The sequence below is a fragment of the Trichosurus vulpecula genome, chromosome 9 (genome assembly GCF_011100635.1).
Source record: "Trichosurus vulpecula isolate mTriVul1 chromosome 9, mTriVul1.pri, whole genome shotgun sequence".
In the NCBI taxonomy this organism is placed as follows: domain Eukaryota; kingdom Metazoa; phylum Chordata; class Mammalia; order Diprotodontia; family Phalangeridae; genus Trichosurus; species Trichosurus vulpecula.
In genome coordinates, this window is record NC_050581.1 from 125,904,092 (window position 1) to 125,919,744 (window position 15,653).

General features: G+C 38.1%; 1 protein-coding gene across 1 annotated transcript in view; it reads left to right on the top strand.

The window, feature by feature from the left end:
• ADCY1 (adenylate cyclase 1) overlaps nt 1-15,653 on the top strand; it is a 351,817-nt gene that overhangs the window by 96,980 nt on the left and 239,184 nt on the right. The window contains exon 2 of the mRNA XM_036738252.1: nt 12,776-12,925. Coding sequence (XP_036594147.1) covers nt 12,776-12,925 — 150 coding nt within the window. The remainder of the gene's footprint in view (nt 1-12,775; nt 12,926-15,653) is intronic.

Here is a 15,653-nt window from a genome sequence, read left to right on the forward strand (position 1 = left end):
AGTACCAGTGCACTAGTCGGGCTGCCCATCTGTCGCCTCTCATTCTTGCTCTGTCACTGGCCCACCCACTTTTTTAGTTATAATTCTCGGTCTCAGAAACTATTTTCACAAAAGTCACCAGGAGTACTTAGTACACCACAGGTCACCTTACAACTCTCTATCACCTTTTGCCTTAGGTGCAATATTAATTATTAAAAGGCAGATAGAGCAAATATTATCACCTCCATTTTGTAAATGATAAAATTTGGACTCAGAAAGGTTAAATTATTTGCCCATGGTCAGCTGGCTAGTATGTGCAGATCTCAATCAAAGGACTCCTTCCCTTAATATTGCTGTTTTTTTTTCTGCATCATGGTAACCATAACATTTGTAAAATACATTTTAGCAATTCCAAAGTTCTCTATAAATGCAAGTAATGGTTGCTATTGTCATAATTTTGGTTATTTCAGAGGCAGCATGTCATGATGGATAAAGGGCTAGCTTTGGAATCAGGAAGAACTTGGTTCCAGTCTTTGCTTGACACAAACTACTTGGATGAACGTGGAGAAATTACTTAATCTCTCACTGACCCAGGCAATTTTTTAAGATTTTTAAGTAACCTAAAATTGCCCATCAACATTGGTGGAGGGTGTTTCCACACTGGGAGTTCCCCATATTTATGAAATTAAAGGTAACCCCCCCAAAGTTATTTTTTATAGTCTGCTTAATTCTTCAAAAAAAAAAACCTGTTATGGTAATCTGCTATTATAATTTTCTAGGGAAGCCAGATAGAAGTAGAATTGACAAGCAATGTGATTATAGAGTAGGGGAGAAGTAGGTGATATGCATCAGTGACACTTCTCTGTTATTCTCCATAGGAACACGGGTATCATTAAATTCCCACCTCTCCCATTTACCCCTTTATCAAATGCTTTCAGTCCATTAAACTTTTAAAATTGTCCGTATAACATGTATATTATAGAATACTTCATAATTCTCCTCAAGCATTGGGATGTAATGGATAAAAGCTTTGTCTTAGAAGACTTTAACTGCCTCAACAGAGACTAACCGTGTCACCCTGGATAAGTCATTTAAACCTCTCAGTGCCTGGGGTAGCTCACTCAGACTCCACATTACAGAATTATAGATCTGCGTATTTGGAGGAAGTTTCTACAAAGAAAAAAATTACTAGCCTGGGTCCCAAATTGGTCAAAGAAACAAACAAAACCAGTCTGCATTGAAGAGTTTTACTTTTCTAAGTATTTTCTACTGATCATCTAACCAATATTCTCTACCCAATAAGATTAGAAAGATAAATATTATGATCTTATTCAGAAGCATGAATAAACAAGGGTACAGGGTTCAGAGGACAAATAGCAACAGTTGTTCAATTGTGTCCAACTCTTTGTGACCCAGTGAACCATACTGTCCATAGGGTTTTCTTGGCAAAGATATGGAAGTGGTTTGCCATTTCCTTCTCCAGTGGATTAAGGAAAATAGAGGTCACACAGCTAGCAAGTGTCTGATACAAGATTGGAATTCAGCTAAAGTCCCACTTTCTGCAAGAAGCTTTTCCCATTCACCTTATTATTAGTGCCTTCCCCTTTAGACTATACTCAAATTATCATACACATAAATATATATGTATGTGTACATATATGTATATAGGCACCTATGTGACAGGGAGACCACTAGTAAGCTAATAGAGTAGTCTAAGCATGAACTGATGAAGCCCTGAATGTATCACATAGTAGGTGCTTAATAAATATTTTGATTGATTGAATGTACCAGAGTGGTGGCAGTGCTAGGAGAGAGAAGGGGGCATAGCTGAGAGATGTTATGAAGGTAAAATCAGCAGGTCTTCCCAATAGATTGAATATGGGAAGTGAGAGAAAGTGAAGAGTTGAGGATGAAATTTAAGTTTTGAGCCTGGGGGACTGGAAGCATGTTAGCACCCTCAGTACTAAATACACAGATTTGATAATTGTCATGACATACGATTCCATGGGAGATGATGAGATCACCAAATGAAATAGTATCTAGAGGGAAGAAGGCTCAGGTCAGAGACCTGTGGGATACCTGTGCCAGTCAGTGTGCTAATCACTAAGGATATAAATACAAGTGAGTAAGACAGATCTTGCCTACATTCTAATAAAGGAATGGCTACCAGAGCAAATCTGCCACACTCATTAAATATATATTAATTTTTAATGCATCTATACACTGTTATATTTCATCTCATGTAAAGCTGAGATCTTCTCCATTGGATTCTCCATTTGTGAAAAAACATATGTAAAATAGGTTGGCATATTTTCAGAATTTATATGCAAATAGGAATCTGAGCATTGCCCCTCTTTTTTCCCCTTTCATTTTTCTCTTTAATGAACAAGATATAAAATTGGCAGATCAGAGAAAAGGAGACATCAGCACAATATTCTATCTTGCAAGAAGCTGACATGACCCAAATAAAAAAGTCAAATTAGTAGGAAAAAGAGATGTTTTCTTTCTGACTTATTCCTACATTACAATTGGGAAGGCAAAGTATAGATCATCTGGTTTTTTTTTTAAGTTATTTAGGGAAATCTTTGGGGAAGTGGTCATGAATAGAAAGAAAACTGTCAGCAATTCTTAGCCCAAGGAATCAAGAGCCATAGCATTCTCTAAAGGTTATACCTGACTAATCCCACCAGATAAAGGCATGTCAAACTTAAGAACCAATTTGGCTTCTGGAAAGATCTTTTTGATTCTTAATAGAATGTTATATGTATCATTGTAGTTACCTAAAAGTACCTGACAAGAAAGCTCCTACACATCCTTGCTCTCTCACCTGAGTTGGTGGTTTTGTCCCCATTTACCAAAGTCCTGAGACACAAAGACAGATCCACATTTTTCTGTACTTTTGTAGTGTATTCAAAGAAATATTTTTTGACTTGTAAAACACAGAGCTTTTCCTTCAGTCAGGAAAATAAGAAAAGACTAGCACCTCTGATGTGAGGGCTTTCTGAGCTTTTTTCAGGGCTGCTTATCCACCTTTGGTGTCTGCCTGATTCACCCAGCTCTCACCCATGGCTCCAAGAAACTGTAAACCATTTTGGCAGATGAGCTAAACTAGGTTGAGGGTAACCAACAGATCTCAAACCTGTTGATGAGTTAGGGGGACATCTCCTTGCTTGGCCCCAAAAGGGAAAGAGTAGAGGCTGGGTAGAGGCTGCACGGAGACAGATGTTTTGTGTGATATTAAGGACAAGTTTGCTACTAATTAGAGTGGTATAAGAGTGGGATGAGTTTCCTTGGGAGGTAATGAGTTTCCCATTGATGGAATTCTTCAAGTAGAAGCTAAATGACCCTTCTTCAGTGATACTATGGAATATTCACTGATGCATTAGACCAAGTAGATTCTGCTGTCCATTAGAACTCAGAAATTCTGGTGTTCCTTTTCAGTCTTATTTCGCCTAATGCACTCTATACTTTAACAAAACTGGGCTACTGACTGTCCTCTGAATAATCCCAGTGCTTTCCCACCTCCTCTCTCCTTTTGCACATGTTACTTTCTAGGCCTGTAGTGTCCTCATTTCATTTTTCTCTATTGGCATCTAACCCACCCTTCAAAGCACAGCTCCAATGTGTCATTTCCTCTATCATGCCTCCAGCTGGGAGGCATCTTTTTTTTTTTCCCAACTACTTTGATAACATTTTATCCCCCTTTTGCACTCTCTTTTGTCTATTGACCTGTGTATGTATTTTACTACTCATTGAAGACTATATGTTACTTGAGATCAGAGACTGTGCTTCTACCTTCATTTTTCTCCTACTGCCAGTACATTACATGTACTTAATTAATATTTGTTTAATGGATAAATGTATGATAAGTCACTAAGGAAAATTAGGATGTTACATGTGCATTCTGTCTGGTCATTACCCCATACATAGTGACTGCATTCATTATCATTAGGAGTTCTTGCAATTGTCAAAGGACTTAACTGATTATGTGTGGATGTGGCTTTATTCTTCCAGAGATCTTCCCTTTATGCTGACCCTGGGTACAGGTAATCCCTGAGGCTTCAGGCACATATAGAATAAGTCTCAAACAGGCTTCATTATCATTTGATATGAAACAGGAATGGGAGACAGGGTCTTCCTAGACTCAGAAACAAATTTAGAATAATAAAGTGTCTGTCATTCAATGGTGTTTGGAGATTTTAACCATGCCTTTTGGGATCTAAGTTTTTTTTTTTTTTAATGCCCTTTCTAAGCTTTTCCTCATCCCTCTACAAGAATAGTTAAAATCTTCAAATACAATTGTGTGCATGTATCTGAAAGAAAACACCACTGGTGAGATTTACACCCACAGGGGTATCCTCAAAGCTGCACTGCACTAAAAACAGCTCTGACAGAGAGAAAAAAGGAAATGTTAGGCAGATTGTTCACAGGTTAAATTTTGTGGATTGGATTGGGAATGAGAGACTGAGAATCACAGTGGCAGGAACCATACTGGAGACCCAAGGTAACTAGGAAAGGTCTTGTGTAGGAGGTAGCATTTGACCTGAGCCTTGAAGGGAGCTAAGGATTCCAAAAAGCAGGGATGAAAGAAAGCATTCTGGCCATTGGGGACAGTCTAGAAAAAAAGAGAGCTACGAGACATAGAACCTCATGAATCAGCAAAAGCAAATAGGGTCTTCTGAATTCTAGGATACGTAAGAGCAATCTGGAAGGATAGGTTGGAGTCAAACCATGAATGGCTTGGAATACTAAACAAAAGATTATATTTTTTTTCCATGTGATATGAAATGGAAAGAATTGTGTAATTCGTTGTAGGATACAATGTAAATCCTAAGAAGTCTTTATAGGTTGGGACAATCTGGTAAAATAAAAACTAATAGAGATAAATGTAAAGTCTTATGTTTAGGTTAAAAAAAACTTATGAGAACAGGATGAGAGAACTTCACTTATCTTGGCTACAAACTCAAGATGAGTCAACAACAGGCTTCCAAAAAAGATAATGAGATCTCTCCTTCTAGACATCTTTAGACTCATCAGACAAAGAGAGTATCCAAATCAAAGGAGATCATAGTTACACTCCTTTATCAGTTAAAGCACATCTGATGTTGTCGATATTTGTCTCTGTATGCCTGTGTTTTTGGCAAGTGGGAATGTCCTCACATGAGAGGGAATTGAATGGTAAGACATCTTGAAACCCTAAAAATAAGGAATATTTTTATTTAATAATACATCCCACTCATCTTTAATTATTTGCAAGTTAATCATGTAGAAAAAAGATTAGACTTTTTTTTTGTTTTTTTGGTGGGAAGGGGTAGGGTTCCTAGAGGCTAAAATGAGGACCAATGGGAAGATACCACAGGGACACTGATTTCTGTTCCAACATGAGAATTTCCGAATAATCAGAGGTCTCTGAAAACACAACTTGAGTTAGTAAGTTCTCTTTCCCAGGGGGTATTGATGTAGAACAAAAAAATGAAGGATACTCAAAAAATGTCTGAAATATGATAAAGAAATGTAGAAAAGACAGAACAAAAAGAGTTGAGGGAATTGAACCTGGAACCCACCCAGTGCAGATTCAGAGCTGAACTAGAGAGTAAACAGGATGAACTTAAGGTCTCTTCAACCAATAGTTTTTGCTGATACTGCTTCCTCTAACTATCTATCTATCTATCTATCTATCTATCTATCCATTTATCTATCTGTCTGTCTATCTATCTATGTATCTATCTCTATCATCTATCTCTATATCTATACATTAATCTATCTCTATTATCTATCTCTAAATATCTATCTCTGTCTATCCTCTATTTCTGCCATCTCTCTCATCTATCTATCTATCTATCAATCATCATCATCTCTATCTATCTATCTTTGTGCATTTGAATTACACCCTAATGTGATGTTTTTGCTTTGCTACACCATTATCTAGAGTATTATCATTTCCTCTCTCCCTACTCAACCTCTATTGTTCATAATTACATACAAATCCTTTTAAGGAGACTGACTAGGATATTTCACTAATATTTATGTTCCCACTCTACTTAATCAAGATTTGAATCTGAAGAGAAAGATTTTCTCCTCTCGTGCTTTCCAATTGGGGTAATAGAAACACTGTATGTATATTGACAATAATATTGTTATTCACAGTTTTCAAAATACTTTCATATACATCAGTGGTTCTCAAATTTTTTGGTCTCACTTTGTACTCTTTAAAAATTATTGGGGACCCTAAAGAGAACTTTAGTTTGTGTGTACTGTTTCTATGAAAGTTTAACATACTAGAAATTTAAGAATGATATATTTTAAAACATTTATTTACTCATTCATTTAAAATAATAAGCCCATTATATGTTAACATTAACATTTTTTTTTGGCAGGGGGGAAGGATGGGCAATTGGGGTTAAGTGACTTGCCCAAGGTCATATAGCTAGTTAAGTGTGTCAAGTGTTTGAAACCGGATTTGAACTCAGGTCCTCCTGACTCCAGGGCCGGTCCTCTAACATTAACATATTTCTATGAAAAATAACTATATTTTCTAAAACTAAAATTAGTGAGAAGAATGGCATTGTTTTATACGTCTTTACGAATCTCTTTAATGCCTGGCTTAACTGAAGGCAGCTGAATTTTCATATCTGCTTCTGATTTTAATCGCTTCTGATGTGTTACTCTGGTTGAAGGATATGAAACAAATCTGGCCTCATACAGATATGGAGTTGGGAAAGGGAGGAATATTTTAATATGCAAATAACATCTTAGTATTATTATGAGAATAGTTTGGACCTCATAGACTCCCTGACAGTGTCTTGAGGTCTGAGGACCATGCTTTAAGAACCACTGGTTTACTGTATATTGTCATTCCATATTACTTTCCCACATTCATCGATCCAACACTGCTGGACTATTTCCTATTCCACATACATAATTCTTCTTCTCCTGTGTCTGCCCTTGCCTTTATGGTCGGTCCCCCAGATACTACCTCCTAGCCTTGGCTTCTCTGAATTCCTCTGTGTGTGTGTGTGTGTGTGTGTGTGTGAATGGCTCAGCTCATGCTCCGGAGTCATGAAGAAGCCTTTCCTGCCCCCTATCCTTTGTCATGCTGCTTCCACAGACTAAGTTGTTATATTCAGTTTGTATATGTTAGGTATGTATTATTATGTCCCTCTTAAAACGTGAGCTCCTTGAGGGCAGGGTGGCAATGGCTTCTCTTTTATCTTTGTATCCTGCGTCTGTAGCCTGGTGCTTGACAGGTAGTAGGTTAGTAAATGAATGCTTGCCGATCCATGCATTGATTTCTGCGTCACTTTATCCTCACAACCACACCATGAAGCCGTCCTCACATAGGCTATTATTCCCATTTGGCAGGTGAAGAAATTCAGACCCAGAAGTATTGGATTTAAATGATTTTCCCCAGGTGGCGCGACTAGTACTGGAGCTGACTTTTACAGGTCAGAGCTGAAATCAGCAAATGCTACAAATCACAGCTTGGCTTCTGTTCTATTGATTGTCTAGACTTGAGAAGGTGATCGAGAAAAATCTTAATAATTCATACTAAAATTAAAAGTGTGCTCTGTGCACATTTTACTTTTTGGAGAACCAGTTGTTAAACATGTACCAGTACGCCCCTCCCAAGAAGTGACTAAGCCAAGACCTTCAGAATTTAGGCTTTTGGGACCCTAATCTACTGCTCTTTTCGAATGGCTCTAACTGTTGGCTTTTCAGACAGTATCAATGACGTGTGTGTGTGTGTGTGTGTGTGTGTGTATGTATGGGGATGGGTCTGGGAAGGAAGCAGGAGGTGGTATGTGAAGGAAATATTTCCTATGTATAGCCAGTCCCATGAGTTGGTTTTGTTTTATTTTTCCTTTGCTGGCTGGACATCTCTGTCAGATCTTTACTCCTTAATGAAGAGGGTATCAGACTGCCTTGTCCTCAAGCCAGATGTGATTCCAGACCTTAGCATCTTCCATGTGTGGCTCCCAACAGCCCAATGAAGCTCATTTGTTAAGCTGTTCACTCCTGGTTCACCTTGCCCATGATGGACTTGATGGACAAGGCCTGACTCTCTCTGGATTATGCATCTGGGGATATTTAGTAGGGCTTTAGAGCAGCCTCCCAACCTACCCAGTTTTCCCCTCCCCTTCCTCTTGTCGTGTCTAAAGAGACTTGATTTGATGGTTTCAAAATAACAGATGTTAGTAACTTCTATCAGCTGGTTACTATTCACATTTAATGATATGTCACTAAATGAGTTGAACTGGCTTTACTGGAGTATAATAGTCACCTGCTCATGGACATCAGACCTATGTAGTTTACATTTACAACCTAAACAACAAACAAATAAACACAACCAAGGAAGATCATGGACCTCGACTTCTCAGTTTGGTCCAATTTAACATCTATCTACCAAATGGCTTGCTATTTTCTGTAAAACTTGATGGGGTAAATCTTTCCACATTAAAATTTAATTCTGGGAGTTTCCTCACTGGTAAGAGAAAAATCACCAAGGAAACTGAGTATAAAACTGACTTGGTAAATGCTAACCTCTATAACACCACATAAGCTTAGCAGCAAACCTCCCAGACAAACAAAACAAAGGATGATAATTTCATCCAAATGGATCATGTGAACTGTGGTCCCAAAGAGATCCAGGTCAGTCCACTAACTCTCTTGGGCATTTTATTAAAAAAAAGTCCCTATTCAGCATTTTTCAATTCCTCTATTTTAAAATTAGGTATTACCATTTGTATGATTCCACAATCCTTTGACTTTTCGTCTAATAAGATTGTTGTGTAAAGAGCAGTTTATTTGATAGCTAAGGAGCAGTTTCTTATTTTTTTGGTAGAAGTATTATGAATATATTAAGCATTCAGTTCAAAAAACATTTATTCACTACCTACTTCTTACAAAACACTGTTAGACATGGTCTCAGACTTCAATGAGTTGTGAATAGCATTTTTATGTCTAGACAAGAGCTCTACTTAGGATCCCTCTTTCCTGCCCTCCCTCAATCCTGGCCAGTTCAAGAGCTTGGATACAGAGTCAGAAAAACTGGGTTGGCCTGACTTCCAACTTTCTACTTCCTACCTGTGTTAATTTGGATGGATCATTCAAGCCCTTTGGCCCTCCTGTTCTTCTTACAAAATGAGGAAACTGGACTAAATGATCTCCATGTTCCTCTCCAGGTGGAAATCCAGCATCCCTCTAAGCTGCAGGCATATAGATTGTAATATAAAATCTATGTCTGTATTGGCTTAGCTCTGAATTCACCTACTAAAGTTCTACTCCAATACCTCCTCATAGTAAGGGGATATTCTCATTTTTCCAAAGATCTTATAGTGGGATTCCAGCTCTAATGCAGGGGTTCTTAACATTTTTTGTGTGTGTAAGGCATGAACCCCTTTGGTAGTTTGGTAAAGACCAACCACCTTTTATATCCTCTTTGGCCGTCCTACTTGGGGGTACCTTATGGTCCAGCCCCTGCACTGTGGGTGTCCTTCCCAGCTACCTTAGGGTCATCTCATTAGCATATTAGGGTACAAACCCTATGCCCCCTTATCATTAACCAATAATACCCTGCCATTCCTGCCTTGGTGGGGCTGATTTGGTATTAGGCCCTGGCCTAATTTGGTATTAGCCCCTTTGACTATGGATCAGGAAAAAAGGAAACATCTTTGACTCCATTTTAGCTATAATATAAATTTCTCCATATAGTCAAACATCTAGCATCACTCTCTACCTGAGGACCACCCATCCCAGCTTGTCCCTTCCCTTGTCTGAGCCTAATGAGTATGTGACTCATAGGAATTCCCCTAGACATATACAACTTCTGACACTTTGGCAGGACACTATAGCTTATAAACCAGGAGTCTGAAAGTCCCAGCAGCTGCACTTACCACCTAGGACTCTTCTTAGGATACTTGAAAAACAAGGGTTGGGAGTATGAAACCTATGTCCCAAGGGGAAGGGACTTCTCATTTTGTCTAACTATCTGGACTGAGACTAGGGGCCTTGTCCTGAATTTCATGTTCTTAGATTCCCCTCTGACTGACCACATAAGTAGAGCCAGTAGAGATGGGATATTCCCCTTCCCAGAATAATGTTTTATTTTTTTAATGCATAAAATAAAATATAAATAATTTAAAAGGAAGTCAATTATACTGAAGTATAGTTATCAAAATATTTTTAAAACAATAAGTTCATTACTCCCCCCAGGTTAAAAACCCCTTCTCAGAATAATATTTTAAATGAATATAATAAATATATGTAATTAAAAAGGAAACCAACTATATGGAAATACTATCAAAATATTTTAAAAATATGCATTCATGGACCCTCAGGGTAAGAACCCTTGCTAATGGATCTCACCAAGCTGGAAAGTCTTCTAGTGTGTATCTGGTGACAGACTGCACAGCTGTTGTCTTAGACCTACCTCCCTGGGTGCGAAGAAACTGACTGCCAGAAAATTGTCCAGCAGGAGTTAGTAGGCAGTGTGGTGCAGAGGTAGAAGGTCTGTGTTTGATGCTCCCCATCAGCAGCTATTAGTTTGTGAGGCCAGGCAGGTCATTTAACATCTTTGGGCCTCCATTTCCTCATCTGTAAAATGAAAAATTTGGACTCAATGACATTCAAGGTCCCTTCCAGCTCTAAATCTACGATCTGATGAGTTGAATTTTTCAGCCACAATAACTCATGAAAGGTGGAGAGGTTGTGATCTGTGTTGGTGAGGAGATACACACACGCGTGCACACACACACACACACACACACACACACTCTCTCTCTCTCTCTCTCTCTCTCCATATATAGTATGTATATGTATATGTATGTATGTATGTATGTATATATATATGTGTGTGACTCCTGACTTCATCATAGACCTGGAATCCCTGAAATGATTGCTGCTGCATTGCCAGTATCATTGCTAATTACATTTATTAGAGAGAAGTAATACCTGTGAGTCTACGGAAGCTTTGGACACAACTCTTAAATCCAGAGAGACTAGTTCTTTTCCTTTCATGTATAGGAAATAACTGAAGTAGGAAATGAAAACCCCTCTGCCCTTCAAACCGTGGCTTCAACTTACAATTCTGATGTTATTTTAAATTACTTATTTTCCCCTAACCCTTGGATCTTCCCCAACCTTCCCCCCCCCCCCAAAAAAAGATCCCATCTCTTTTTACTGTTCCCTGAACAATGTTGTTCTTTTTCCATCTGTGCACTTTGGTTTGCCATTTTTTCAACTAGAATCCACCCTTTTCCTTCCCAGCCCATTCAAGCCTATAGGGAGTTCTACATTTCTCCTGCATTCCAATAGCATTTAACTATACCACTGATTTGGCAATCAGACACATACTAGTTCTGACATCTCACCTTGTTGTCTTGAACTATTTTTGCTGTTTTCTATTCTTTAAGTATTCACATGTTTATATATTGATCACATTCTAAATTCTTTAAAGTTAGAGACCAGGTCTTATGATGTCTCTTTGTGTTGCCTGCAGACCTTTGGATATAGTAGATATCTATTCTGAATTGAGCCTGATTCAGGCTGGTCCTCCAGTACTTCAGGTTAAATTTTAGAACAAAACAAAACACTTGTAAATCATTCACCCTCCATCAGAAGGAGATTTATTTAGCCACAGCACGAGAAAGATATTCAGTAAGGATGGGCTTTGTATACACCTTGAATAGATTCGGTTGGGAGAAGCTCGTGTGTCTGCATCATGATCCTCCACGCCATGCCTTTGAGTGTCTCCAGAAGTTGTTTTGGTTGTTTTGCAAAAAGTAATTGGGAAGTGATGTCAAGAATCTAACCCTTAGGGGCAGCTAGGTGGCACAGTGAGTAGAGCACCCGCCCTGGAGTCAGGAGGACCTGAGTTCAAATCTGGCCTCAGACACTTGACACGCTTACTAGCTGTGTGACTTTGGGCAAGTCGCTTAACCCCAATTGCCCTGCCTACCCCCCTCCAAAAAAAAATCTAACCTTTAGTCTCTTGAGCCAACTGAGTCTCATGGAATGTCTAAATACCTTTTAAGGAAAAAATTAGCTTAATTTATAAGGAGGGAGGGAGGGATTAGGATATTGTTCTTATCCAATAAATGCATGTTGATTGAATGACTAATCTCAAGGATTGGTACTTCTGGGTTTCTTGCCATTTGTGGAGACACGAAAGAGGGCAAAGTAATCATATATCCCCAGGAAAGGTTTGAGGATGGCCTTTCTCCTCTCAGCATTGCAAATCATGCCTCCTGTGTGTGACTGTCCATTAGAGGCTTTGAGGCTTTTTGTAACATATTTAATTAGCCTTATTACAAAATAAATATTTACCTTCTCTGGGAAGCAGTATTTTTCTGGCATTATTCATGTCTAAAAAAAAAAACAAAACCAACCTTATATTAGGGGTTGCCTCTGGTTCTGGCCTAGTGTGTATTATATCCTAGCAGATGGTAGACTACCTTATCTAGCACTCTCCGGAATCTGCTACAGTCAATCAGCCCCATTCACAGATACTCCCTCATGTCTGATTCTGCTACAGGGTTGAAGGCTGAGCCATGAAATTATTCAAATGTGAAGCTTTCTTTACAAAACCCTAAACAAAGAAGCCCTGCCCCCACCCCTATTCCAATCCCTGTCTTCTTGGTGTGAGCTTGTTGAACCCTCAGAAAATGCTTTAGAAACTGAAAATTCCTGGGCCAAATTAACCACATTCTTTGTGTGTGAAAAGTAGAGGGAGAAAAAACTGAAATGTTATGAAAAACCTGTACATTAAAATATTTCTTTTATTTTTTTTTCTTTACAGCTTGGGGCAAATGCTCTGCTTTTTGTCAGTGTAAATTTGTATGGGGTCTTTGTGAGGATTTTGACAGAAAGGGCTCAGAGGAAGGCTTTCCTACAGGCCAGGAACTGCATAGAGGACAGGCTGAGGCTGGAAGATGAAAATGAAAAACAGGTCAGTTTCCAATCACTCTTGGTTTCTCATCTTTTTCTTTGGCCTTAGTTACACTGAATATATGCATTGAGTGTTCAGATAAAAGACACGTCTTTAATTTTAACATCCTTCAGTTTAACTTGGTCTCATCGTTTTTGGGTACAAGATTCACCTATATCCCATTCTGAAAGAGAATGAATTAAATGATGTAATTAGTTTATTCCATATTTTTTCCTAACACATACAATGGCTAAAGGGTATGTATTTACTTTGGGTTTATTAATTCATTTATTGGGGTCTAGATGTGTAATTTTGTGGTAGGAACTCCCAGGGTAGAAATGCTCTTCACCAACACAGATTGGCAATTCCCCTGTAACTTATAGTTTTATAGTTATCTAGGGCATGGAAAAGTTAAGTGACTTGCCTAGTTATCATAGGTCAGAGACAGGCCTGGAACTCTAGTCTTCCTAATGCCATGGCTGACCCTCTATTTACTACGCCATGTTATTTATTTTGTGCTCATTACTCTGGTTAGAATATATTGGCTCTCAAGTTCAAAATGCAATAGAACTTTATAGGAATTAAAAGAATTCAAAATAAGACAGCTCAAGCAGTACATGGTTCCATCCTTGTTCTAATAGGAATGGATTATCTTTTTAAAAGTATATATTCTAGGGAAGAGGTAACATTTGGAAAATTCTCAACATTATGACACTCAAATTCATTTATATCATACCTTGGGTAGCAAAGGGAGGAAGAAATCAAGATGCCAAATATTCTCATATTAGATGAGTTGGAATAAGGATAAGGAAGCCCCATTTGTCAGCATAGAGGCACATGAGAATCCGAAGGTAAGTGTGATTGGGAGAATGACTTCTAAATAAAGTTTATTGTTTCCAAAAGTTTGGCTACATTCCAACTGGCCATTTCCTATTTAAAGAAAGATATGGCTAGTTTGGAGGAAAGCTTAAAAAAAAAAAAGCAATTGTTGCTCATTTTCCTGGGAAGAGAATAGGCAGCTAGGTGACTCAGTGGATAGAGCACTGGACCTGGAGTCAGGAAGACCTGAGTTCAAATCTGGCCTCAGACACTTACTAGCTCTGTGACTCTGGGCAAGTCACTAAACCCTGTTTGCTTTAGTTTCCTCATCTGTAAAATGAGCTGGAGAAATAAATGGCAACCCCCTCCAGCACCTTTGCTAAGAAAACCCCAAATGGGGTCACATAGAATTGGACACAAGTAAACAACCACAAGAAGAGGCAGAATCTAGTTCTAAATAATGATGATTGGGAATGTTTAACTAGAAAGACAAAAGGCCATAAAACCTGCTCACATGTGAAAGTATGAATGATGCATGTTTTAAGGCTTTGATTCAGTAGTGCGCTTCTAAATAATAAATTATAAGTCTTGACCCAAATTCTCATTCAGTGTTATTTATATTTCATTGTTTTCATTTCATTAGTCTCCTCCAGACTCCAACAGTGATATGTGTTTTGTTAGGTTGGGAGGAAAATGGAATGTGAAATATTATAATATATTCTGTACTTTTGTGTTGCATTTAACTTGAGAGAAATTCCATGGTTATTATAAAAAAAAGCACTGTGTGCTTATTACTTTACACTTTCCTATTCCAAAAATTTAGGACTGTATAGAATATTAGTGGTTTGTTTGTTCCTTTCCTTTGTTCTTTCCCTTCCTCCTCTCATTTTCTTCTACCGTCACCCTTTGCCTGTCTCTTTTTTTGCTCTTTCTTCCCACCTGGCTCCTTATAAGTCATGCTTAGCCTTTTTGCTAGTGCTGAGGCCTCACCAAGTTGTTAATTCCATATCATAAATATTTGCTAGGAAAATGGCAAACTACCATTTTTTGAGGTTCTCAGAAAATAGTTTATGAACTCCCTTTTAATTTACAATGGTTGAATAGGAAGAAAATAATTTGGGAAAATTATTTTTGTGCCTGTGGCAATCCAATTACTGGAGGTAGAATGGAGGGGTTTTGAGCAGGTGCTGAATAGAGGAGCAAGGCCTATGTGGGAGAAGTTCAACTGATATACATAGCGATGCGGACACAAGGGATTATTCTTGAAAATGCATGGTTAAGCTCATTTGTTCTTATGTTAGAGAAGAGATACAAGTACTTTGAGCACCTTCTAAATATTAGTGCCCTTCTACAAAATTCCATTTTTCCCTACCTTTCTTATGCCTCTGCTACAGAACGTCTCCCTTCCTTTGCATTTCTCCCATTTCTTTTTTAATTTTTTCATGTTCTATGATTGCTAATCTCACTGATTAGTTGTCCCTTGGTTACACTAAGATAACTATTTGTAGTAGTGTATAAGTTAGTTGGGACAAAATAAAATAATTAAATGTATCGATTTGCAATAAATGTTATATCTTTTTACATCTTAAAACAAAACCTTTTCATCTGCAATATGTCTTTCTTTTCTACAGTCTCTTGTTTTGCATGATTTAGCATGGAGTTTATAAGATTTTGACAAATATTAGTTATCTTTTCTATAGCATATACTTTAAGGTGGCTATTCCAACTCCCCACCCATGAGATGCATTGGGTCCCTTGAACATGACTACTCTACTCCCTGAAGCCTCTAGAGGTAGCCCTGAGGGATTGAGTTTGGCTTGTCTTATGCTATCTAGTTTGTGAGCCCCCACTGGTATGTATCCCATTGTGATTAGGGGTTGATTGTCAATTAGCTTTTAGAAAGGTATATTTTAAAAATTTTAAATTACAG